At 46.0% G+C, this 27119-nt stretch overlaps 1 protein-coding gene across 1 annotated transcript in view; it reads left to right on the top strand.

Moving 5' to 3' along the window:
• HELB (DNA helicase B) overlaps positions 1–27119 on the top strand; it is a 785178-nt gene that overhangs the window by 689051 nt on the left and 69008 nt on the right. Inside the window, exon 12 of the mRNA XM_069629731.1 lies at positions 11504–12358. Coding sequence (XP_069485832.1) covers positions 11504–12358 — 855 coding nt within the window. The remainder of the gene's footprint in view (positions 1–11503; positions 12359–27119) is intronic.

Below are 27119 nucleotides of genomic sequence, written 5' to 3'. Positions count from 1 at the left end.
TACTCCTTTGGTAGGAGTTGGTGGTTTGGAAAATACTCTAGCATCAAACTTGGAACGATCGGCCTTCCTGTTCTGCAGTCTGTGGTCAATTTGAACGACTAAGTCAATATAGTCCGAACAGTCTTGCGGGGGATTCACTACTTGGGCTAACACATCTTTGAGCTCTCCACGTAGACCTCTATAAAACAGCGTAATCCTTTTGTCCTCAGGCCATCGAGTTTCCACTATCAGTCTGTTGAAAGACGCAATATAAGCCAAAAGGTCTTGATTACCCTGTCGCAATGAAAGGAGCTCGTTGTCCAAGGCCTGCCCCTGTGAATGTCTTGCAAACAGTTTTTCCATACTGAGCTGAAAAGCTTGAAAATCATGGAGAACCGGATCATCTTGATTAACTAGAGGGATCGACCAGTCTGCCGCATTGCCACTAAGGTACGAAAGCACGAAAGCTACCTTAGCTTGATCAGTTGGAAAGGCTGCTGGCCGGCATAAGAAATGCAACCGGCACTGATTAATAAATACTGCAAACCTCTTTGGGTCACCAGAAAATCGTTCGGGCGGAGCCAGAGGTACATTCCCAGGTAGGTTGATCTGCACTGGGTTCGTAGAGGATGTTGAAGGAAGATTTGCCCCTGATGCGGGTAACGGAGTTTGTCCGGCTTGTGACTGTAGCAATTGTCTAGCGAGATCATCTGTTCGCTCCTTGGAAATAATCAGTTCCCTTCTTAGAGCATTCGTTTCCTGACGGGCTGCATGCACTTCTGCTCTTAGTTCCCCAAGTAACTGGGCTAGCTGGTCGGTATCCGAGGTTTCCATAGCGCCTGGGTGGGAGTTTTGCGGTAGGCTTTGTGTTCTGTAACGCTCACCTGATTCCCGCAGAGGCGCCGGTCTTGACTGGGTGAATGCCGTATCTTCAAAGGTGATGTGTAACACACGGTTGGCTCTTTGGGCTGGACCTCTGTGCACTGTATGTCTGACTCGAAGAGTAAGATGTCTGCAGATAGAAAATATGGGATTAATGAACTGGGGTTATTGGGTGCCTCTCTCCTCTTCCCTTTCTCTTCTCCTGTAGAACCCCAAAGGTTAACGCCCTCACCTTAGGTAAGTGAACGCCGAGCTCTCCATCTGCCTCGGGGCAGGGTGCCGTAACCAGTTTCTTCACTGGATAAGGGTGCAGGCCTCTTGACCTCAGAGGACTGCTGTCCGTCGTTAACTGCACGAACGGTAAGTTCTGGGCACTTCAAATGTCTTAAAAGTCTTTTGTAATGATATCTCTTGTTTAGCAGGGTTCCGGCGATGGCGGATGGCGGGCTGATGAGAGTTGAGGATCGAACCCGCGTGAGGAATAGAAGCGCCTGGAAGCACGTAAGTAAGCGCTTGTAGCCTGCTTCACGATGCGCACTAACTGTCCCTTTTATCTTGCAGGTACAAGTTCGGAGCTTTAGAGAAGCTGAAGGGTGCTGGAATACCCACTGGATTCGGCGTGGGAAGGAGTAATGGCACGTGAGTAATAAAGTTGCCCAATGTCTTTAAACGCACTTTCTTTTGTCTTTCAGATGCGGGATGCAGCGCCGAAGGCCTCCAGAGCGTGCGAAGAGCTGGTAAGCTTTTGTCTTTCAGATGCCGGAATGCAGTGCGAAGACCTCCGCAGCATGCGAAGAGTAGGTAAGCCTTTGTCTTCAGATGCCGGAATGCAGCGGGAGGCGTTGGTGACAGCCGATGGACCAGGTAAGAATTGCGCTGCCACTGAAGACCGTAGTGCTAACCTGTTCTTTCTTTGTCTTTACAGGTGCTGCTGAAGACTGGATTCCAGGATGGTAAGCCTTTGTTCCCTTAAGCCCAGGATCAGAAGCAGAAGACACGATGAGCGTTCTGCTGCAGAGAATGCAGAATAACACAAAGCAAGATTCATCCATCGGGTGTGCTTTAAATAGCCTCCTGTAGTGCTCCCATCTTTAGATTTAGGCTTAGATAGGCGTTCAACGAACCCAATGAAGTTCAATAAACACCCTTGAAATGTTTTCACTTGTGTCTGTCTTCACTGTTTGATACCATGCCTTCCTTACAAAAGCCAGAAGGAAATGTGCGCCCACAAAAACCCTAACTCACGGACACAGCAAGCAGGGGTGATCATTGAAAGAAAAAAAGCTTTCATCAACATGAGATGAACAGAAAAGGATGCATTGTTGTGTAAGGAGCCACCATCAAAAAGGTTAAGACCACATTTTTAATGGTATCCCCCTTTACTTTGTCTATAAAACTTTGCCTACACTTACTGAGTCTATCTTCACTTCACCCGACATTTCCTTTGTCATACATTTACTTCTGCATGCCTTTACTTCGCCAGCATCTTCACATTGTGAAGGTAGCAACACATGTGGTGAAGGTTAGCTAAAGATTTGGGTTGGGATCAAACAGTCTCAGGGGCGGAGAAAATTTGATTAATAAGAAGGGGTGGCACAGGGGATCACATGCTGTAATGACAAAGTGAATGCTAGGGAAATGTAAAATGGGAACCTTCCAGCCTTCTTAGGATTACTTGTAGAGTTTATTACAGCTTCTCAAGTATCTTTATACATAGTTATATAAGTTATAAGCAAGTTACATAGATAGGACAAGAGACCGCCTCCATCACCCAGGCAGGCAGGCTTCCTAACTGCCTGGCTTAGAACCCTCACCCTTGCATTCTCACATTCAGACATGCATCCCTTCCTCAGTGTTCCTAGTCCTGCTATTTGTCCCCATGGCAGGCTGAGCTTCCACTGGGTCCTCCTATAAGCCCCTTCTCCAAGCACCCAATCAAATGTCTTATTTGGGACATGCTACCTTTGCATTGCTGTTATGCTGGCAGTGGGCAAACCTTCAAGTTACTAGACACCTTAATTTCTATACGTACACACTACACAATTTCTTACTCGCTAAGAGTCAAATATATCACTAGCCAATGACTAATGGCGAGTGCTCATTTTGCACCCTTATGCTGTTTTTACTATGTGTTAGATGTGCTGTGCTACGCTATCTTTGCTGAGCTCTGCCTGGCTTTGAACTGCTCTACTTTATTGTGCTTTGTATGCTACTTCAGGTTATGTTAAGCTGCTGGGACGTTATGCAATGTTGGTTAGTAAGGATTTATGTATTTTTCTCAAATCCATCTTTGTCATAAATGTTAACATAAAGTTGTGCTTTTTGCTTTTATTTGCCTGCCACCCACATATTTTTTGATGAGTTTCTTCAGCCCAAAAACGACAGTAAAAACGTTGTGAAAAGAAAACAACCCTGGCTCTAAATGAATGCTGTACCTGTGCGTTTCTCTGTCCACATTTGCCTACCAAACAGTGTATTCTTTAATAGTCCACTCCTTGCCACTGGGCATGGCAGTCCCAGTATTATTCTGGAGTTTGTTTGCTTGGATTTATTGAACTCCCAGGCAATTAAAGCAGATACGTGTCAAAGGACCACTTGAGCACATCCTTGTCCATCACACAGCTGCACACTACTTTTGGTAATGCCTATTAACTCTCTGAAATGGCCCTGAAGTAAATATTCACTTTGAATGGATTGTGTCCTCCAACGTATTCCACATCTTTGACATGTAATGTCCGAAGTTGGGTACTTCGGAAACTTTTTCGGCAGAGGGCGTCCTGCGTCGATGGAGTCGGGTCGATATCCATCGAAGGCCTACGTCGAGGGCGACTTCACCGGATGTTATAAATAGGACGCACGGTGCCCGTAGCCTCAGTTCAGTTTTTTCTGCAAACGTGTTTTCTTCAGAGACTCTGCGCGCCTAGTGTATTCCTTGTGAATGCCTTCCTCTTCGACCCCTCCAACTCTGCGGTCTGGCTTCAAGACTTGCCGGCAATGTACACAAAAGAGGTAGGGGAATTAGACTGTGAGACCAAAAGAGCCCCCTAACTTTAGGAACACCTAAATAATAAAAACTAAAAAATTGGTCCACAGTATGGTGTCTTAGGGTCACGTGTCTGACCTCGCCAATCAAGAGGCAGAAATAGAGATAGAGAAGAGATAGATTCTCATCTCGCTAATCATTTGTATTTTGATATTGAACACTACACAGTAGAGAGTAGATGCAAACAACAATGCATTTAACAAAAAGTTCGATTATCGACTTTATTTAACCTTCAGTGGTCTATATACATAATAAAAATGCCAACATGGCATAGTTCATTATTAAATACACATCTTTAGCACGGTCCGGGGGGGGTGGGGAACAATGAAAGGGGGAGGGGAAAAAGGGAAAAACCCAAGAACAGAAAATGACAACGACCAAACCCACAAATGACAAATTAAGTACACCAGGAAAGAAAAGTGTGCGGGTAAACCTAAAGAGCACAAACTCGAGGGTTATAACAATAAACAAAAATTACTAAATCAACTTATTACCACAGAAATCAGATTTGAAGAAAAAATACAAAATACCACAACTGGATTAGCTAATAAATTCCACACTAATTCACTCCCATTGCCGGGACTGCAAGTCTAAGATGTCAATTACCGACCCGCATTGCATTTGTTTGTGGTGCTTGGGTGAGAGTCACAACACTGACGACTGTTGCAAATGCCAGTCGCTGACTGCTAAGGCCTTGCGGGAGCGTAAGGGGAAGCTTCAGGTAGGTAGGGGTTCTAAATCCAGTAAGTCCCGTAATTCTAAGTCTAAAGGGATGTTCACCGACGATTCGAGGGGCGACTCTCCGCGTCGGAAGGAGTCCCGGGGATCACATTCCCGGAGTGGTTCCCGCCATTCATCCTCCTCATCTCGGCATTCTAGAAAACGCCATCACCGGTCACGTTCCCCGTCGTCCTCGGAGGATGGAGCCGCGAGGAAAGTGACTTGTCCAACAAAGTCCTCGACTCCGGAGGAATGGGCTGCCTTCAGGGAGCAAATGCTGGCGATTTTCCAATCCCAGGGCACAGTTCCGTCCGTGCCTTCTGATGAATGGGTCCTCGGCGCGATCTTCATCGGGAACCTTCGAGGTCCCGTTCGGACAAGGCTGAGGATGGTCGCAAGAGACGTGCTTCCAGGTCTCGGTCCTCATCCCCAGCGAGACCGCAGAAACCTGCTATGGGCTCAATGTTGGCGTCGACTGACGCCTTTGAGTGCCTTTTGGCCGGGATTTGTCATCAGAGATTCCTGGTACTGTGGATCCTCCAAAGAAGGCTACTTCCAAGTCTGTAAGTTCTGTTAAGGACTCCAGACCCTCGGCTATCCCGAGACAGGACTTTTACCTCCCTCTGGATGACATCTATGAGGAGGAGGAGAGGTCAGATTTAGATTTTGACCCTGTTGACCCAATGTGGCTCCTGTAATTTCTGGGGATAGTCAATTGGAAGGGTTAAGGCAATCTCTTCATGATGCCAGTGGTTTAGACACTTCTCCTGAGGTGGAGTTTGGCAGGCCTGAGCCTCATGCTGAGTCGTCCTACAGGAGACTGATGGCAAGAGTCACGGAATATCCTGGTTGGTCAACTCCTACTGAAGATTTTGTTCAGGATGATTTGACGGATATTCTGGATCAAGGTCTGTCCTCTGACCCGGTGTTACCCTTTCATTTGACCTTGCAGAAAAGGTTGGCGGCTGCTTGGCAGACCCCGGAATCTCTTCCGGCAGTTAACAAATCGTTAACTAAAAACTACTGCTCTTCCGGTAGCGACCCCAGCTATCTTTCATCTCACCCTACTCCCGAGAGTTTCTGGGTTCAGGCGGCTACGGCCACCTCGAGGTAGGCGGTGTACCCTACTATCCATCCTGATAGGGACGACAAACGCTTCGACGGTTGGGCGCGAAAGGGGTTTTCTGCGGGGAGTATGGAGCTGAATCAGTTAAGTCCACTTGTGCCTTGGTAAGATTTTCACACTCTGTGGAAATGTTTCTTTTGCGGCTGAGCATATTCCCGAAGGGGAAGAAAGGGATTTGTTATTTGCTCTCGTGCAAGATGGCAAGGACACCATGTGTGAATCCCTTCAGTCAGGTTTGGACACGGCCGACAGTGTTAGCCGGTCCATGGCTGCGAGCACCGTTATAAGCAGACTTGCATGGTAGCGGAAGTCGGCTTTTGCTCCAGATGTGCAAGCGCATCTTTTGAACATGCCCTTTGATGGCGCGCATTTGTTTGGCAGCAAGGCTGACGAGAGCCTTGAGAGGTTGCAGGCCTCAAAAGCTGTGGCAAGATCTTTAAGCGCAGCTGTGCGTGAACCTCTGCCTTTTCGTCCTAGGACAGTGGTGGGGAGGTTCTTTTTGTTACTACTCCTCCTTTGGTAGAACGAGAGGAGCCAGCCAAAGCGGTCAGCGTGAAAGTACCCGTGGTGGTCGGGGAAATGGAGGTGCCAAAGCCGCTCAGGCAGCTGCCTCTTTGCCTTCAGGCGCAGCCGCTCCAAAACAGTCATGAGGCCATGTCCCATGGTTCTCCGGTTGTGGGCAGACTGTCTCAGCATCTCGAAGAATGCCGAGCTATTACTTTGGATGCTCGGGTTCTGGATACAAAAGCCCACGGCTACTGCCTTCCCTTCGTACAGCGGCCTCATGAGAATCCCCCGGGGAATCTCTTTGAAGCTTCCAGATCCGCTTCTTGTGCAGGAAATTTTGACCCTGCTAGAGAAAGGCGCTATAGACCTGGTGCCTGTAGCGGAGAGGTACAAGGGATGGTATTCCCCATATTTTTTGATTCCAAAGAAAGACAGGGGATTGAGACCCATCCAGGATTTGTATTGGTTGAACAAACTTCTCAGGAAAGACAAGTTCAAGATGGTCACTCTTTCTCAAGTCCTCCAGGCCCTTCAACTTCAGGATTGGTTGGTGTCTCTGGACCTACAGGATGCTTACTTTATGTGCCGATTCATCCCAAGCACAGAAAGTACCTGAGGTTTGCGGCTGGTGACTCGCTCTTTCAGTTTCGGGTCCTGCCATTCGGATTGACCTCCGCCCCGAGGGTCTTCACCAAGCTAATGGTGGTGGTGGCAGCGTATCTGAGGCAAGGGGGGATTCACATCTACCCGTACCTGGATGACTGGCTGATCCGTGCACGCTCCCCTGAGCAAGCATTGAATCACCTCGGTCCCACTTGCCGCTCCCTCCACAAGCAGGGCTTCTCTCTCAATTTCAAGAAGTCTCATCTGACACCTTCCCAACAGCTCCAGTACATCGGGGCTGTGTTGGACACGTCCTTGGGGAAGTGCTAGCCTCCCTAGGTAAGGGCTCATCACATTGTACAGATGGTGGACAAGTATCAACATGCCCAGAGTCTCACGGCTGTCAAATTCTTAAGGTTGCTCGGACTCATGGCAACCTGCATTTTTCTGGTGCCGGAGGTCAGGCTGAGGATGAGATCCCTGCAATGGGTCCTCAAAATGCAGTGGTCGCAGTTCTCAGGCAAGATGTCGGATCCCTTTCAGATTCCAATCTCTGTCTCCAAGGATCTTCTGTGGTGGGCCAACAAGGGGAACCTGAGGAAGGGGGAGCTGTTTTGGCAACCGTGGCCGGAGGTGACTGTAGTTTCCGACGCTTCCCTCACAGGATAGGGAGCTAATGCCGAAGACTTGACCGCCATCGGTCGTTGGTCTCTGTCAGAGATCAAACTCCACATCAACCTGTTAGAGCTGAGGGCCATCAGGCTGGCCCTGAAGGCTTTTCTGACGTCTGTGCGGGGTAATAGTGTTCTGATCATGACGGACAACACAATGGCCATGCATTACCAAAACAAAAAAGGGGGGGTAGGGTCACTTTCGTTGTGCAGACAGGTAATGCAGCTCTGGTTCTGGGCAATCCAGCAGGGAATTTCGCTCTTGGCAGTTCATCTGGCCGGAGAGAACAATGCGGTGGCAGACGCTCTGAGCAGGCAGAGCACGATCTCTCACGAGTGCGAGTTGGCTCAGGAAGTCCTTCTGGAGATCTTTGCCCTTTGGGGAACCCCACAAGTGGATCTCTTCGCCACCAGTGGATCTCTTCGCCACCAGTGCCAACCGGAAGTGCGAGAGATTCTGCTCAAGGGAATTTCTTCTGAGAGAGGAGCCTTAGGAGATTGGTTATTCCCACTGCTGTAGGCGTTTCTTCCAGTCCCCGTCATTCCTCAAGTGTTAAGGAGGTTACGGGGGTTTGGGTCCCACATGATCCTCATTGGTCAGGATTGGGCCAGGAGAGCTTGGTACCCGGACCTTCTAGAAATGTCCATCTGCCTTCCATACCATCTTCCCTACCGAGAGGATCTGCTCTCGGTGGGGGGGCGGGGGGGTTGGCTGGGGTGGGGAAATCGGGTTCTCCATCCAGAGGTCCGCGCTCTCACCCTTCATGCTTGGTATATGAAAGGTTGAGGTATAAGGATTGGGACCTCCCGGATGACGTGATGGAAGTGTTCCTTTCGGCCAGGAGGCCAGCAACAAAATCCCTGTACCGTTGCCATAAGTTTTGCGACTGGTGCAGAGGACAAAATGTTGATGCTTTTAGGGTTCCATTCCTGTGGTTTTGTCTTTCTTGCTTTCTTTGGCCCACAGGGGCCTTCAAGTGGGTACCATTAAGGGATACATGGCGGCACTGTCTATCTTCAAGCGCTCATCTGAGGAATGTTCGAACTTTAAGATTCCTTTGATTTCCCAATTTCTTAAATGGCTCACTAATGTGTTCCTGCCGTCTCCTTTTCATGTGCCGGTTTGGGATCTAAATTTGCTTTTGAAATTCCTCATGGGTGCTCCGTTTGAACCTTTGCACTCTTGTCCTTTGAGATTGTCGTTCAAGATGGTGTTCTTGGTTGCAGTTACTTCCCCTCGCAGAGTGAGTGAATTGCAGGCACTTTCTTCTAAGCTGCCTTTTACTGTGTTCCCACAAGGATAGGGTTGTACTGAGGGTACGTCCTTCCTTTCTACCTAAGGTGTCTCAATTTCATTTGAGCCAGAAAGTGGTTCTTCCTTCTTTCTATCCTCCTCATCCTGGTAAGGAAGAGGAGTGACTCCATAGGTTGGACCCTTGGAGAGCTCTGAGCTTTTATATTTCTAGGATGTCCAGGGTCAGAGTGGACGATCAACTCTTTGTGGGGTATGCTGGACACCGAGAGGGCCAGGCTGTTGCCAAACAGACCTTGTCCAGGTGGATTATCCTCACCATTACTGAATGTTACCGTTTGGCGGGCAAGGACCCTCCTGAAGGGTTGCAAGCTCATTCCACTAGGAGCGTGGCTACTTCCACAGCCCTACAGCGGGGCGTTCCTATTAGTAATATTTGTGATGCAGCCACATGGGCTTCTATCCACACCTTTGTTATACATTACTCCCTGGGTACACTCCATGGTCAAGATATGGCCTTTGGTAAGGCTGTTCTCTATTCGCCATCTGATTGGGTACTCTAAATTATTTTCCCTCCTCCATTTTCTGGTACTGCTTTGGGAGTCTGTCAAAAATGTGGAATACGTTGGAGGACACAATCCATTAGAAGAACAAGTTACTTACCAACTGGTAACGTTCTTTCGATTGGATGTTCCTCCAACGTATTCCACATCGCCCTCCCAGCCTGCCCCTCTGGAGATTTTCCCACGCAATTGCAGCTTAGGTTTCCGCAAGGCTATGTGCAGTCAAGCAGGCATTGGATGTGTGCATGTCACTCGTTATAGGGGAAAAACATAAACTGAGGCTACGGGCACCGTGCATCCTATTTATAACATCCGGTGACGTTGCCCTCAATGGAGGCCTTTGAGGGACATCGACCCGACGCCATCAACGCAGGACGCGCTCTGCCGAAAAAAATTCCGAAGTACACAACTGTGGACATTACATGTCAAACATGTGGAATACGTTGGAGGAACGTTCAATTGAAAGAACGTTACCAGTTGGTAAGTAACTTGTTCTTCTCCTTCAGACACCGCAGAACCATACCCTTCTAATTTCTGCAATGTTGGTCTTTGTTTGACTTTGGCTGAATTGTCATGACCCCAGGCTATCGAAACCCCCTATCCTTTCTTTAATAAGGACATTCCCCTCTCCCCCACTGTTTTATTTGTCCCATATTTCCCCTCAGTGTGTCACTCCATCCCTTTTCCTTTCCTCTGCAGACTACTGTCTGGATACCCCGGGCAGGGGCAAAACGTGACAACTTCCAGGGACGCATTGATTCTTCAAGACCACCATGGTGGTGATTTGGCATAGAGTAACACTTTGTAACAAGGCATAAGCTAGGAACTTTGTTTTCTTCTTTTCTTTTTTCCCCCCTAGTCCCTTTTTCTGAGACACTAAACTTCTATATCTGGTAGAGGTTTTACAATAAAATTCCACAGGACTCTTAAGCCTCAGCAGGATGAATAGGTGTGTCTGTTTGCCATTACATAGTGCCCTATTTGCTCACTTCACTAGTGAAAAGGCAGAATCTGTAGTTTTTAAGGAAATGCCACCTCTGAGACTATACAGCAGGTATCTATGAGGATCCCTTTGCATTCGTTTGGTAAACATGGTACTCTATATGAAGACGAACTGCAGAGGCTTGGTCTAGCCACTATGTTCATCATGATCTTATTTTTATAGAAGAAAAATAGCTTAAGTTGTCAATCCCACTTCCTTCCCCCACCAAACATTTTATGATTGCTCATCGGACTCCAGAAGTCGGGGGTCCAGAATGACCAAATGTTGGAGTGAGGCACAGCTACTAAACATTATGAAACTAAAAGCAGCAGAATTACTAGTCCAACCTTCTACCAATGCAGAGTAAGAGTGGAAGGACAAGAAGCTTTGGAAAGGAATGCTGCTTATGTAAATTAAGGCACAGTTCCCAGATTGTGAATTGCTGTGAACATTGAGAAGACTGCCCTCCGGGATGACTATGTACTACACCTGATCATGGATGTGTGGGGATACGTCTCTGAATCTTAAGACGCAGAGTAAGTACCACGCACTATCAAAACAAACCATTGTTTTTTTAGTTGTAAAACACATGTCTATTGTAATACTGTACTGTCCTTTATGTAGTTTTGCCATCAATTGCATTTTATTTACTATTGTGTACTTCGCCAATGTTCTTGAAAAAAGGAACTGTTTAACTTTATTTTAATAATTCTTCTACCAGTTTCCCTTTTCTGTCTTCTTTTTAATGCAGTTTGAACTTGAGCACTGTTTTCCCAGTGCAAGAAGTAAAAGACCATTGAAGTATGGAGGGATAGGCCTTTTCACCACAAATACCTTTACAATAATGCTTAAGTAATTAAATACTGTACCAAATGATATCAGTTTGGAACATAACCTTGAAAAGAGAAGTATAGTAAGTTATAGGAAAAATATTTTGGGTTGAAATGGGGATACCCTAGTTGGTAAAAGTGTCTTTAGAATATCCTTCTATGATCCATTAGAATTCCAATGTAGAATAGCTTCTGCACGCAATAGTTCTTGATAACTGAATTATCGATGCCTACTGCTAGGGCTCTTGATTAAAATAAAGTTGATCAATTTAGACTTATACATGTTATTCTACAAAGCTGATCAACAGGACTTTTAAAATATTTGTTTTTCAAACTTTGTTTTAGGGTTCTGAGGAGGGGACTATTGTCTACGTAGTTGGAAGCGCGGGACGTCAGGACTGGCAGCATGTGTACACCGCTGTCACGCGTGGCCGTCAACGTGTGTATATTGTAGCAAAGGAAGATCAATTTATCAAAGCCGTGTCCAACAAGTGTCGTCCCAGAAAAACTAGGCTGCGGCAGCGATTAAAAGAAACATTCGCCCAGAGAAATGACTGTGCTGACCCAACCTCTTGCTCTCAAATCACTTCAAGCCAAGAAGGCCAGGTGCCATCCAGCCCAATTGTATTAAGCCAGGACACGTATAGCACACAGTTCCCGTTACAAAAGATTGAAGGTGAAAACACCATACCAATTGCTTGTGCCTCTGTATCTGAACATATTGATTCAGGTTGTGGCAATGCAGTGTATGATGAAATGACTCAGTCTGATTTGGAAGCAGCATTTGACACACCGGTGCAAAAACAAATGAATAACTTTGTACAGTTTCCCCAAAGCCCCTCGAATTTGAAAAACCTTGTGTTGGACGGATTTGTTCAAGAAGCTCCAATATCTTGTCCTACTCAGCAACAAGAAAACGAGTATCCTGGGGCATCCGCATGCGTTTTAACATGTAAGGACCTTTCTTTTAATCAAGGATCTAGTAGTTCGGACAGATGTTGGACTGACAATGCACCCATGGCCACCAATGGGAACTCCAGCGTAGACAGTTTTGGTGATCTCGATTCTGAACTGGACAACTTGCTCAAGTCATCACTTTGTGTCATCCAGTCATCCAGTGGTGGAGACAGTGCAAACACTAATCGGAAGAGATTCTCCAGTGGTGAGGATGTTGGTGAAAGCACATCAAAGATAACCCGGGTAAGTCTCTGCAAAAGCATCTACCTGTAATCTGGAAACCTTTTGTGTATCAATCACAGAAGTTGTATTGCAATGTGCATTAACTTATTGCCTCAAACTAAGACTTTTTCTGTGTCAGATCTGCTCAAATAAAAAGAGAAATGTGCTGTTATGAGTATGTGTAAACTTGAACAGCGTGCCTACAAAGTGAAGAAAATGGTGCAAAATTGGCATCCTAAAAGATCATGTTTGTTTTGCTGTCATTAGCCAAATAAAATGGTAAAGATTAGCTTTCCCCTTTTCACAACTGTTTCCCTTAATTCATGGATGTCTAGTTACGTAGGAATACTCCAAGATGAAGCCACATGCTCCATGCAAAACTTCAGTTCTCTTTACTCCCATTGAGTCTGCAGTATTCGGAGTGTACTTAAAGTACTTTCTCTGCATTGGTTGTTCAATTCCTGCAAGTCCTCCTTCATTAGACATACATGTGATCAGAAATCTGGGCTGTGTGTTTTTCACTGTTAGTTTGTCTTAAATGCTTTTATGGATTTCCAGGCATATACCATACATTCAATACAAAGCACAATCTCATTCACAGTCTTCAGTCTATTCTGTTTTGCGCATACACATCATTTGTGAAAATTGTCACTTTCTGCAAATCAACTTCTTAATTTAGTTTTACATTTAGATGACTGGTTCTTGCTCACAGGTTCATCCATGTTTAAAAAAAAGGCTCTGCTCTGTCTAGTTGATGAATGCAGCGTATTGCATGAAATCCTGCAGTTGTTTAAAGTCACCCAATTAGCGTGAATTGCCATGGTGAAGCAACAGATAGGTACTGTTCCAAGGTCTGATTGACACTCTCTATGGGTCCATTGCTTTGGGGTTGAAATTCTGAGGAGAAGAAATGATTGAAGGGAGCCCATGCAATCTGAATATATCTGTCAAGAAGACTTTCAACATTAACAGAGCTATGGGCATTGTAAGTAAGGGGGTAAAATAGCACACCTGACTAAAGGCATCTATGGCTACCATTATAGTATGCTTAGCCGGAGCGAGCACTCGCTTTGACATCTGTGCCTGCTGACGCAGGTTCGAATCCCAGCAGGGCCAAACTCAGCCTTTCACCCTTCTGAGGTCGATAAATGAGCACCACACACCGTAGGTAATAATAAGCAGCGCTCGGATAACCGAGGGTTCGTAGCGCTATATAAATGCTATTTATTATTATTATTCAGTGACAGAAGATTGGTGATAAGGTCTGTGGTTATTATCAACCCAAGGTACTGTGTGAAGTTTAGCTTGACCTAGTTTGTCAAAAGGTCTTGGGGGCTTGGCTTGCATACAGAGACAGCAGCTCATAGTGCAATCAAAAATGCCTGTAGCAATAGTAGGCCACCAGTAATGCCGCCTACCAGTTTGTTTGGTTGCTGAGATTGCAAACCAGCAACTATAGGGAATCGTGACAATCGTAGAACCTGTCCTGCAGTACTTTAGTGATAAAGAACAGGCACCATGGATTTCGTAGCTGATTATTGTGCTTAACTTGGGATTTTAGAGTAGCATCCTGGTCATGGAATTGATGAAAAAAAGAGGATACGGTAAGCACACATTTCGGGTCCTTTTTGGAAGAGAGCCTTAGTTGGGCATGTCTGGTTTCCGAGATAACACATCAGCTTTAGTGTTAACTGTACCCTAGATAAAGTCATATGGAAACTTTGAGTGGATAAATAGACCCACTCTACCTGCCTGCTATTCCCGAACTTGAATTGCTGCATTATCATTAAATCACAGCGGTCACAACTGTAAAGCAGATGACTCGACTCTAATGGATACAAGTATATGTTTGTATTTTATGTGGAAGTTTGAATTGTGTAACTCTATGCACTAGCTCCTCGTTCCCCAGTGGTAGCTATTGGTGACTGGTGACTGCTGGATACCCAGGAGCTGCTTGTAGCTCCTGGTTAACCAATCTTAATTTCAAGCCCTGCAGAGTGCAAAAATATATCGTAAGATTTAATGAAACATTTTTAAAGACTTTTTTTGGTAGTCAAAAACAGGACATCATGCACTCACTTTCATAATAGAACTTGCAATTCATAATCATGTAAATCACGCTGCTTTTGAAAAAACTCCCATATCAATAACAAAAAATATGGATTTATGTACAAACAATCCTGTGCACAAATAAGTACATAATTAACAAAGTGTCTAATGAAACCAACACTAATATGACCACCCAACATTCTCATTTATCAATGATTTAGAGTGGTTGAACAAAAACTCAGTGTAGAGGTTCTGAGAAAGTCCATCCGTCAAAGCCTGAATGTAAACAACGGGCAATGTGTTTAAAAATAGTCACAATGAAGGAATGATGGAAAACATTCTTGGTCTACTGGTTTCCGCAGAATACATAAATCCATCACATCATTTTCCTTGTAACCTTCAAACAAGCTAGTATTGATGAGTCTTCTTCAGGACCACAGAACACATCAGCACTATAGCACAAACCAAAACTACCATGAATCCCTTAACCTGATCATGTGAATCAAGCCATCCTGCATGCAGGGTGTAATATAAATGAATTCTTAATAATTTGCAGAGGCCCATCCAATTCTCTGGGCATAATAGCCAACTCCACTCATCTGCAGACCCATTTTCACCTGCAGAACATTCATGAATTCACATATGTGAGACAGGCATGGTATCAAGAGACAACGCAGACAAGTGAAACACAGTTTGAAAACCTTTATTCTCAATGGTCAGGATGATGTAACGCCCAACTTGCCCTAACTCTAAGATGGTAATGTTCCCTAATGGAAAGAAAACTAAGGGAAGTCTAAGTCTGTCAGTCCAAAACAAAATACTGTCTGTGTCGAAACCTATGCTTGTCCTTATTTCTACAGAATAATAGGGTGAATGGGATTTTCCCAACTCAATAGTGTTCAAAGTATACTTAATGTGACAATGGAGCCTTTCTGCAGCTCGCTTCCCCAAGTTTAAGGCACTCAGGATTATAAAGTTCCACAAGTCTCTCAGGGTTCACTTGGCAAAGAAAAGTTCACTTGGCAAAAGAAGTTCACTGTACCTTATCCTGGTAAGTTCTTTAGGCTTCTTTGGGTCTCCTTTCTGTGAAACAAGAAGCCCTTTTGATCATGCAGCTCCTTGCTTTCAATTGGGCTTCCCTGGTTGTGGTGCAGTTGTCAGACTGCACTGTCCACCCATTACAGGTCATGCAACCAGGTGCCCTATCTTTAATAGAGTTCTCTTTTCCTTATACAGGGGTCTCTGTGGCCAACCTGGATCAATCTCCTGCCTGGTCGCCACCCCGATGCTTATTCTGGGGTCTCTGTGGCCAGCCTGGATCAATCTCCCACCTGGTGGCCACCCCAATGCTTTTCCAACACACTTTGTTGTCAACACTTTTATATCAGTGTTGGGGATTTTGCTCCCACTTCAAACAGCTCCCCCTTTTTTAGCATCTTTATTTTGCGCACTTTTCGTGTCCGTGCACAGCTGCCCTCTTTACACTTTCTTTCTTTACACTGTCATTCGGGAATGTGTAATCATACACGCGACCACTCTGCCACTATGTATCCTTTAATTCCATTTGTCAATTTCACCCGACGCGTCTCCAGTCTTAAGTGTTTGAGCTGCAACGTTGTATCTTGCTTGCTTACTTCAATACACACGGGACTCTCACTGCGCTCCACTCACTAGTGGTGTTTTTTTCGTTCTTAGGTTAACGTCTTTGCTATCTGAGGTCAGGGTCTCCCCACCTGCCCCTCAAACACTCCTGGGTTCCTGTCCTAGCCCAGGGAACGAGCATTTTATTTTACCAATGTAACAAGGGATCAGCACGCCTCTCGGCTCCTTTCTTTGGAGGTCTCTTCTTTTGTTGAAACGCAGGTCTATGTTCTTTTTATACTCTTTTATACTCTCCTGAATACTTGGAAGGCTGCAGGTGGGCATGGGCATGGTTGATTTCAATTGCCTGACAACTTGGCCTTGTTAGTGGGACATGGCCTATGAAGATGTTGACATGCCTCTATCTGCATCATCTTCGTCCCAGTACCATAGTGGTATTTCTCATAGGAAATCTGTGCTCCTCTTGATTTCCTCTGCTTGGTCACAGTACTTAAGTGATACTTGGCGGGTGTGGGGAAGATTATGTGCCTTAATACATTCTACGAAGGCTGGGGGGGGGGGGGGGTTTGGGTAGTTCAATGTCAAGGAAGGGGGGATACCATGTCTCTGGTGAAGGGGTGTTCTGAGGATAGGAAATTGGTATTGGTTCTTTCACTCTGGTACCCTCTGTAAATGAGGTTAACCGGGAAGGAAAAGATTGGTTCTCATAGTAGTTCTTGGTATTAGAGGGACGGGATGATAACTCTGGGTTATAGTTCGGAAAAGGGGTTTTACCGTCTCTTGCTTTCCTGCGAGTGTTCGAGTGAAGATCTGGGGGTAGGGTAGGACATGCATGATGATATCCTATGACAGTAGAGGGGAGGTAGGATAGATCAGGAGTAGGAAAAGGGGGATGCCAGATCTCATCTTCGGGCATCCCACTTCCGTTCTTCAAAGACTCTCCATCCCAGTAGTACCCCTTTGCAGCCCCACTCCCGGGGTCATAATCTGGCAGTCTCTTAGTTGCCTGACGGCGCAGGGTGTCTTAAGCGGGTTAAATGTGAGAATGCCTCAGATTTCTCATATCATGTGCAAGGTATTTAGTCGCTCGAACATGTGCGTTATGGATAATTCAAACTACAAGCGTTGACCTGTAGTATCCTCCAGTTTTCGCTGTTTGTATTGGACAAAGTTAGCCTGCTCAAACCTGACTCTCTCCATTTGGAACGAACAATATTGATGTTTGTATGTTCTCCTTCAATACCTACAAAAGATTTGATGCAATATTCTAAATTGCCATCAAAGGAGCAACTAGGCTCATCCTCCTGTCTATTTACACTAGTATCTTTCCCTCAAATATGAACTTACCCAGAGTTTATTCGTGTAGTCTATCACAGCGCTGTCCCTAAGTTAACAGTGTGTCAGTGTGTTACATGATATAGCTTGCATGCACGTTAAATGCTGCGACAGCGTCTCCCACGTCTAACTAGGACGAACAACATGGTGGCAGCTACCCTTAACAAGCACTTGTCTGCCACTCCACGGGTGGGAGCTGTGTCAGGATATTCTGGATGAGATATTCGCCTCTTGGAGGACCCTTGGGTGGATGTCTTAGCTGCCAGTATCCTCCTGATGTGTGAATTGTTCTGCCCCAACTTTTCCTCCATGGAAAGCTATGTGGGATGCACTGATTATTGATTGCAACTTCGGTCACCTCGGGGCATGCTCCCAGATTAGTGTCATACCACTAGTTCTAAGGAGAAAGTAGTACTATAGCTGCATCATGATCTTTATCTGAGCTGCATGGTACCTCACTCTGAGGGTGGCCCTGCTCCCCTAGCTGGAAGGCAGGGACCTCCAACCAAGCCTGAGGATCTCGATCTTCATGCTTGGCTGCTGGGGTACAATGATTCTGACTTCTCTGATGCCCTGTATGTGCTCCTTGCCACCAGCAGATCAGCTGCCAAGTCTATATATGCCTGCGGGTGACATACATCTTTGCTTGGTGTCTAGGAAATGTTTGAAACCCTTTGTCCTGTACAGTGATTTGGTTTCTGGATTTCTTCTTTCCTTGACGCAACAGGGCCATCACATTGGACACCTGATCACTATTTAGCATTTTGGTTGCCTAAGGACTCATCATTTAACACCATGCAAATGTGTGCCTGTGTAGGTTTTGTGCTATTTGAGCCTATGCATTCTTGCCCTTTGAGGTTGCTCACACATCATGCCTGCTAGAGGGGTGAATGAGCTTCTGGATCGTTCGGTCAAACCTCTGCATCTCATCTTTTCCAAGGAGAAAGCTACTTTATGGTGAGGCCTTCCTTCTCAAGGTTGTCGAAATTTCATTTTTCACAATGTTCCTTCTTCTTGCCTTAAACTCGGTACCTCATTTATCTAAGATAGTTTATAGGTTTCCTTGTCTCAACGCCAAAAAGGTGCCCAGCTACTATGACTCAGGGGATATGACTAGTTTATTAGATGTGCTGATGCCCTGCTTCCTGGGTGGTTATGAAGCAGACTGTCTTGGTAGTTCATAATGTCTTGGGGGCGCACTGATGTTGCCAGCATATAACTGTGTGGCTCCGCTTGCACTTGGTCTAAAGGGGTCCTGAGCACCCATTTTTACCCCCCCCCCATAAGGAGCATCATGGTGACCTACAGCAAGACAAAGCCCTTAGGCACCCCTGGTCAAAATCTGAGATCAATTGACCCAAGAGACTGGGTTCAACGACCATGTGAGAAGGCGGCAGTGAAAACCTTTGAACAGCCCCGTCACATCCTCCGCACAAGCACAGGAAAGAGTGCAGCTGCTGCTTGATTCTTGGGAGGCCTGATGACACGGAGGAAGCCAATGTAAAGAGGCCACCCCACGCTGCCTGAGGAGCGAGAGGGACCCCCTGGACAGCGATCCGAGGCTGGCGGCGGCAGATATGCTCTTCTGAGCATTGGAAGGGCATATAAAAGAGATTTCGGATCGGACGCCCATGGTGCACATGAGCTACTGGAGAAGGTGAGGAGTTGGGTCATTCCCGCTGGGAGAGGGGCTGCTCAGGACTTCTGTGGGAGCAGATAGCCACTTGATTGGAGCACCCTCCAGGAGGTACAAGGGATTAAGAAGTGCAGTCCATCTGGCCTTGGACATGGATTACAGGCGGACTCTGCTGCGATAAGAACTCAGCGGCTATAACGCAGACTTGCTGTACCTACAGGAGGTGGATCGGCCTGCCTTAATCTTTTCCGCCCTTGATGCTTTCTGACTGCATGGCCTCTTCAAACTGAAGGAAAAGCAGCACATGGGCCTGGCCACCTTCTATCGACCTGAGAAACTCACTTTGCTCAACCAACACGACATTAATCTGAGAAAAGTACGTTAGGCATATCCCTTACACTCTGTGCTGCTGCAGAGCCCGTCAGCCTACGGGCTGGCGAAGGACCAGCTGTTACAAAGGATCACAGCATTGCAGGTGTTTGTGTTTCAGAATATAAATATAAAGAAGGGGGAAACCCAAAAACAACTGCTCACAGAAGTAGTGTTTTCTCTACCTCTTATTTTGGGGATTAGAAGAGAGGGTATCTAGAACAACGAGGTAGAATTGTACACAACAGCACTTCCAGAGATCAATTAGTATTTCAAAAACATATTGATTTTATTAATAATCAAAAAAATCCATTTACACTTGATAAAAATAGAGCATTATAAAAATAGAGTACTTGAGACACCAGACAAGGGAGGCTACTGATCTAGTAGCAGCCATTCAATACTGACCTATTGATGACATCAGTTTACTTCATTCTAAGAGTTTATTTAACATTTAGGCAGTGAAGTATGATCAATGACGATCTCGCTATCTATCTAGTATATCAAATTACTAGTTTTTTGCCTCCACATGTTTCTGTTCTCTATCTTCCATCTGGAACTTTCTTCAGGAGGATTTCTCAATTGGTCACTTGAACTTTATAAATTAATGTAAGATCAACTTTCCAGTAAACACCATTAATTGTGCATTGGTGATGGGAGTGCTCGCGTTGGAGTGGTTGTAGTCTGGGAAAAGTACTGGGTTCTAATGCGATTCTCCTGTATGACTTCAGTCCAGAAATGGACACAGACATCTCTTGATAATGAGTGAAGGGGTACCGTTCCCCAAACTGTAGATAGTGTGATCTGAAGTAGATAGATACTTGAGCGTACACACAGGTTCCTTGGATATCTTTCTCTTGAAAGACTGGGGGTAGACTTTCTAAAGGCTCTTCTCCGGATCTCAAAAAGGAGTTGGGATTGCGAATAAATTGCTTCAGGGCCGCCCGCTTGGTGGAATGAAGGGAAACGTCTGCTGGTATCCATCCGAGTCACGTTCGATCTTTGGAAAGAGAAATTACTAAAAATCACAGCAAAAACAGCTCGCGAGTCTCCATGTTTCAGACTGTGTTTCAATCCATAAACGATCCTTATAGAAAGATATGCGTTGCTAACACTCATCTATACTTTAACCTGAAAGGTGGTAACATTCATCTCCTTCAAAGTGCCATAGCTCTGCCCCACATTAAGCACGTCACATCTGAGCTGTACCCTGGAATACTAGTCATTTTCTGTGGGGATTTCAACAGTATGCCATTATCTGGAATGGGTATTTATTTAAAAAATGGTTCTATCTTTGAGGGTCTTGGAGACTGGCTCTGCAACGGAGAGTGAGAGCGATGTAACATGTTGCTAAATCATACCAACTGTCCTGTCATTCCTTGACCCGCTCCCTTCCTTACATGTATCAGTAGGCCCACCCAGCCTTCTGACCCTACTCAACATTGCCTGACCCAGCTGCAGACCACAAGACTAGCCTCAACCAAGGTATCTCTCCCATAACAACTCCCCTTGATTTCAAGCCCTCCCCAAGCCCACTCCCCCCCGACCAGATGATATTTCATTACAACAAGGTAACCACACCTATGCCCAATCCCACACCCTTCCTACCCAGAGGCCCCCCCACCCCTTACAGCTCTAACATCATCCCATCACGCCACAGCATGACATTAGAAAAACTTCGAAACGTACAGACTCTCACCACTTCTCCTAACCCCCTCACTTAGACTACACCCATCAAAGGCTCAGACAGAACACACTCTCCGCCTGCATGCTTCCCTCTCTCTTCCCTCCATTCATCCTACCCCACCCACCCCAGCAGCCCACCAGTAAGGAGATGACTTACACATAACCTATTCCGAAAAACATCACACTTCCATGACCTCATCATAGAACAGCATTTCAACATCCTTGCAATCCCTGAATCAAGGCTCCATAATGCAGCCGGCCCTGCTCTCTCTCTAGCTATACCCCCTGGTTTCACCATTCTGCGGTCTGACCGGTCTGATAAACCAGGTGTAGGTATCATCTACAGGTTATCACTTGCCATCAGAGAAACCCCAATGCCACCACAACCAGGCTTAGAAACACTGCCAGCTAAAATGTCACTCAATCCCAAAACAACCATTAACCTACTTCTTATTTATCATCACCCTAACCCGTTGAGCTCCCTTGATCTCGTAATCCCCCTTCTTATCTCTCCCCTCATTAAACCTAATACCAAATTCATCCTTCTAGGTGACTTTAACTTAGGCTTTAAAGACACTACTGACTCCAAAGCAAGCACATTCCCGACCTCCCTGACAGAGATGAACTTTACCCAGCACATCACAGTACCCGCCCACAACAAAGGCTGTACTCTTGACTGGATTCTAACTCTCAAAATCTCAGCCAACATCACAGCTGTTAACCCTGGACAGCCTTGCTCATTGAATTCAACTTATTGCACCACAGTACTACCTCTACTATCATCACCAAACTGTAACTCGTAATACCTGAAGACTTACAGAGGAAACTCGTGCTCCCACCCTACTTAAGCACCTCGACGCCAGATCAGCTAGTCCGGAAACCGTTACTCTACATATTAACCAAGCACTCATGCGCACATTAAACCAACACGCCCCCATCAACTCCATAATTCCCAAGCCACGCAATCATTCTAACATCTGGTTTTCTGAAGAACATATCACTCTGTGCAGACAAAAACCCTCACTAGAACACCTCTGGAGAAAACATCCCTCTACCAACAACTTGGAAGCATTCACTGAAGCAGCCAAATTCTACAAACAAACCTTGATCACGACAAAAGCCAACTCATATAACATGAGAATCACTCATTTGAGAACCTCCTTCCCACCACCACACCTGTGAACTCCGACAAAGCTTTGTGCTCCACCATTCAAACTGCTTTATCTAACAAAATTGAGAAACTAGGAGGAAAACAACTAGCTTTCAAAGCCACCAAAAGAATCTCCTCATCTGCCCCACCTCTGCCTAGAATCCCCCCCACCTCTGCTCCATAATTCCACTTCTATCCGGTTACTAGTGAGGAGGTCAGCAACTTCATCTACCACCTCAAACCCTGGAACTGCAAAGGAGACACCTGCCGCGCACGCATCTTCAAACTCTGCACCGTGACACTTGCCTCCACCCTAACAGACTTAAACAATGACTCATTCTCCACCAACATTATTGCAATGTGTTATTCACAGTTACCTCAGTAAAAAACCTGGCCAAACTACAATTGCTTCAAAACAACACCCTTCAAGCAGCCAGTGGTCTGAAAAACATCACCACCACCAGGCACGAGGCTCACTGGCTCCTGATAAAAGCCTGGATAGAGTTCAAAACTCTATTGCCCGCTGCTGCCTCCACAATGAAGCACCGGCCTACGTCGCTCACCACATTGCCACCAAAATCCCAGCACGCTCGCTTCGCTCATCAGCCAGCATCGCTCTCCACACCGCCAGGTATATTTGCAAACAAGTGGGAGGCTCCAGCTTTTGCTACACAGTGCCAGTACTTTGGAACTCACTCCTCAGCTTTATCAGAAACAAGCCCTCCTACAGCACCTTCAGGAAACTCTTGAAGACCTAGTTGTTCAACAAATACGACTAAGCTGCTATCTATTTTATGTCCTTTATCTGTTATACTACGTATCTGCTTTACCTACTCTGCACAAGTGCTGTGATACCTTTGGGTTTGGGTGCTACACAAATGCAATAAATAAAAAATAATAGTTTTGATTTCTTAATACTCCAATCTAGCCAACACAATGGTGTGTGGGGGCCTCTGGACTCATTCCACCAGGGGCCTGACAGCTACCGGCGCCATGCAGATGATTGTCCCAGTTGTGAAAAATCTGCCAGGGTGCTCCGTGAGCTTCACTTCACACGTTTGCCAAGCATTGCTGCCTGTATACCTTGTTATGTCAGGACTTGGCTGTGAGGTGCCCCAGAGTTTCTTGGCTTAGGTGATGGTTCCTTGCTCGCCTAATACCACCAGGGTCTGCACTACTTTGTGAGTTTCTACAATGAGAAATCCTTTTGAGGAAACAATCCATTAGAAGAAATTATTACTTACATTTAATCATTTTTGTTTCTGTATCAAATCTAGGGGATTCTTCTCAAGGGGAAGCCCCCTTTGGAACTAGGGAGGTGATCCCACCACGCAATACCCACCATAGGGGTATGGGCAAGCGGGATCCCACTGGCGGTAAATCACCCCACCCCCTCTTTGACTGATGAAGGCTTGAATGAGATTCCCACCCTTCCTGACTCACACTCCCCACCCATATTCATGGGTTATGTGGAAAGTGAACCCAGGGAAAACACTCTGGGGCCCTTTAAGGGGAATGGCTGAAATCCTGACCTGCATATGACAATGTCGCTGGACCGGGCCGCTAACCAATGGGATCTTTAATCTTCCTGGAGTGCCACTTTAAGAACGTGGTAGAAGATCACAAACTAGGAGAGAGGATATGGAGTAGAGTGACGCCGCCGGAGAGCGAGGATGAGAAAAGCGCAGATCCCCGTGGAAAAAGGTGCAAATTCAGAAACTAACGCCATGGTGAGAGAGTGGAGGACGCAGCGTTGGAGATGCTGATGCTTCGATGAAGGCAGAGGCCACAGACACAAAGGGACCGCTGAGGCAGGAAGCACAACCGCCACCCCCGTTGAACGAAATGGCAAGAGACTCAACCTGCCAAGGGGGCACCGCATTGGTTCGAGGAGCTCGGGGCCCACGAGGCGCTACCAGAGACACACCCCTATATAAAGGGATATCGCACCGAACAGAGAAGCCCACCGCCTGCGATGGACAACAAATGGGAGAAACCCTAAAGAGGATAATCTACAGAGGGCAGAAGACACCCGAAGCCCACACAAGGCTAAGAGGTAAAATACCCCACTGGATCTACAGGCAGGCTTATGAAGCCCTAGAACTGGCAGTTTCGTTAACCATAAATACTGACCTGACTGGGTCTACCGGCTTCTACCTGGACAGGGGACAGGGGAGAAGGAACAGGTGAGATTCATGTTTCCACTACAAAATTGCCTCACCTTCTAGGTTTGGGACTGAGGACTTACTTTAATTTGGGACTTCCTGATGAGCACCTGTTTGTTTTCTTTAGCTAAGGGAAACCATCTTAGATATAGGGACTAGAATATGCTTTTCCTCTTTTATGTTGACCAATAAATTGTTCTACACCCATGTCAGGGTGTCCCTTTTCCAGGTCTGACCTCATTGCCCACCCAAGTGACCCCTCATTCCGAGGATCGTGACCTCTTGCAGTTCTGCCTTTCTTTAAGAGATTAGAGGTGGGAAAATTGGGCCTAACAGAGACCATGGGGTGCAGCCAGCTTAATTTATCCTGCCCATAATGTTGCATCAGATGTCATGGGTGCCGGCATAGAGCTGCAGTGTGCCTACTGCAGGCTGAAAACATTTCCAAAGCAAGACTGATGCTGGAAAGTGGATTTCTAAAGGGAGGCAGCTGTGGATGGAAGTACTAATCTTTGAGACAAAATGTTAATAAAGGAATTTTCTTTTCTCATGCTTACCCGCTGAGATACATCTTACAGTATGTGCACAGTATGCGCAAAGAGTGATCAGTCTTCACAGTGGAACCAGGGAGAGAGTGGCTCAGTCTGTGAACCTGGAAAATAATTTCCGCCAGATTTGTACATGATGCACAGGACACTGAGATTGTGCAGCCTTTTAAGCCCTTGGTCATGCAACACCCCATTCATAACTACAAAACGGAGATCATTTATCACTAATAAGTCATTGGATCAGAAGAAACACTGCTTAGAGAATGATAAGAAAGGGGGAATAACGAATCACAGAGAAACAAGAGCAAACAGTAAACGACTTGTTCAAAGTAATGCTAGACAAAGCAATCGGGAGTCATATAAAATAACCCAGCACTACAGAACTAAAGGTGGGGAGAAGAAACCATAGGCAGCTAGCTACATATTAAGAGAGGAATCTGACAGTTTGCTGGGAGCTATACCCCAGAACTTGGAAGAGATGGCCGAGACCTGCAGGGGGTTGCTATCCTGAAAAAGTGTCACTTGAGGGACAAGAAAATTGTTGAATGCTGCATCTTAGACATTGGTTGAGACCAGACAAATGTGAGAGCCAGCTGAGACTATATGTTGTAAAGTAAGCAAGGACTCCGCGTGATGTTCCAGTAGTTTATTCCAATATAGGACCCCAACATTTCTTTCCCTTATACAATGTTGTGGACATGGTAACAATGAGATAAGAATTAACATTTCAACATGCTTCCAGGAGTAACAAACAAATTCTAAGAAAACACCCTGGAGTAAGTCATCAATTTGAAATATAGTGATGCTAGTGATACAATTACCACACAACTAAATCTATCCATACATGCACACAAACAATAGGGTAGCAGATACTATACATGTGAATACTGACTAGAGGATAAAGTAAATGTCTAAATCCTAACCATACATTTCATAATTATCATATCTGACCGGTCTTCTCACCCACCCAGCGGACTCATTCTCACACCCTGTTTATCCCTCTCAAATCGCTCATGTTAGGGAGAATTCTCTCTTTAGGCTGAATTTCCTAACCTAGTGAGTCCCCCAGCAGCTTTGCTGGATTTCTGGAGTTTGTTTTTTTCCTCCTGCCAAGAGTGAGACTCTTTTTCTCCCACTCTTGGACATGATTTATGGTATTCCTTTGACTAATAATGTTTTTTATGGGCTATGGGGTCCTTTACTCCATAGGGTCTCATGTGTTTTTCCTATGTGTGTTACACAGCACCCTCCATGCAGTAACACAGGGGTGTCATAGTGACACCCCACCGAAGACGCCATACCCTGGGACTGACTACTGTCTCCCAGGGCATGTAAAGTCACCATTGGCTTTACTAGTCCCAAATTAATAACAGAAACGAGTACAAACCATCATATTGTGGACCTACTGGTCGGGGCAATTCGATTGCCCCGGGGTCTGTTAGTCGAGGGGGCACGTCTCCGTCCCCCCTGATCGAGTTTTGGCTGGTGGCAGTGGAAACTACTTTTTATATTCGACCGCAAATATTTTCCTATGGGATTTTCCCATTGTTCGAGGCTACCAACTTTAATTATTTAATTCTCATAGCCTCGAACATACCACCGGTTTATTTAATTAATATGAATTCTACGGTTGGTATTTTTTGCCAAGACTCGATTCTAAAATGGTGTTTGTGTTCTCTTCTGTGACTCCAACCCAAGTCGAGCCCTTTGTTCCACTTTTTGGCGGGCTTCTCCATAGAAGCCTCCAAAAGTGGTGCCACTCTGTCTGGGTACCACAAGGGGTGTGGGAGGGGGTTTAGGCACCCTGGACTGAGTTACCTTGGTAACTCAAGTCGCACTCTTGTGTGATTGGCCCAAGTGGTGAGCCGACCGGCTCACCACTTAGCATGTTTTAGTGACAGCTAGGCTGAGTGAATGGGGGTTTTCTGCATAAAAGCAGGGCTTTGGGGACTGGAACTTCAGAAGTTGCCACAGGACCTGAGAATCCGATGAGGGAGAAGCTGAGCCGACCTACCACGACGACACCACCAGTGGAGCCCTGCAGAACCGACGCACCACTTCCAGACGACAGAGAAGATCTCCCGGCTGGAGAGGTTTCTTCCCCTGACTGGTGGGCACAACCAGTTTACCTTTCTTTCTTCGCACCCCAGCCCGGTTTGTGATCGAACTGCCCGTGCCAAGCACCCCGGCAGCCGGATAGCCACTCACCACTGAACCGCGAATCACCGGACCGCTCCTTGTA

Source organism: Ambystoma mexicanum, chromosome 12, assembly GCF_040938575.1.
Source record: "Ambystoma mexicanum isolate Mex_15411 chromosome 12, UKY_AmexF1_1, whole genome shotgun sequence".
NCBI lineage: Eukaryota > Metazoa > Chordata > Amphibia > Caudata > Ambystomatidae > Ambystoma > Ambystoma mexicanum.
The sequence above is the reverse complement of the archived record's forward strand: the minus strand, read 5'-3'. Positions and strand labels throughout refer to the sequence as shown.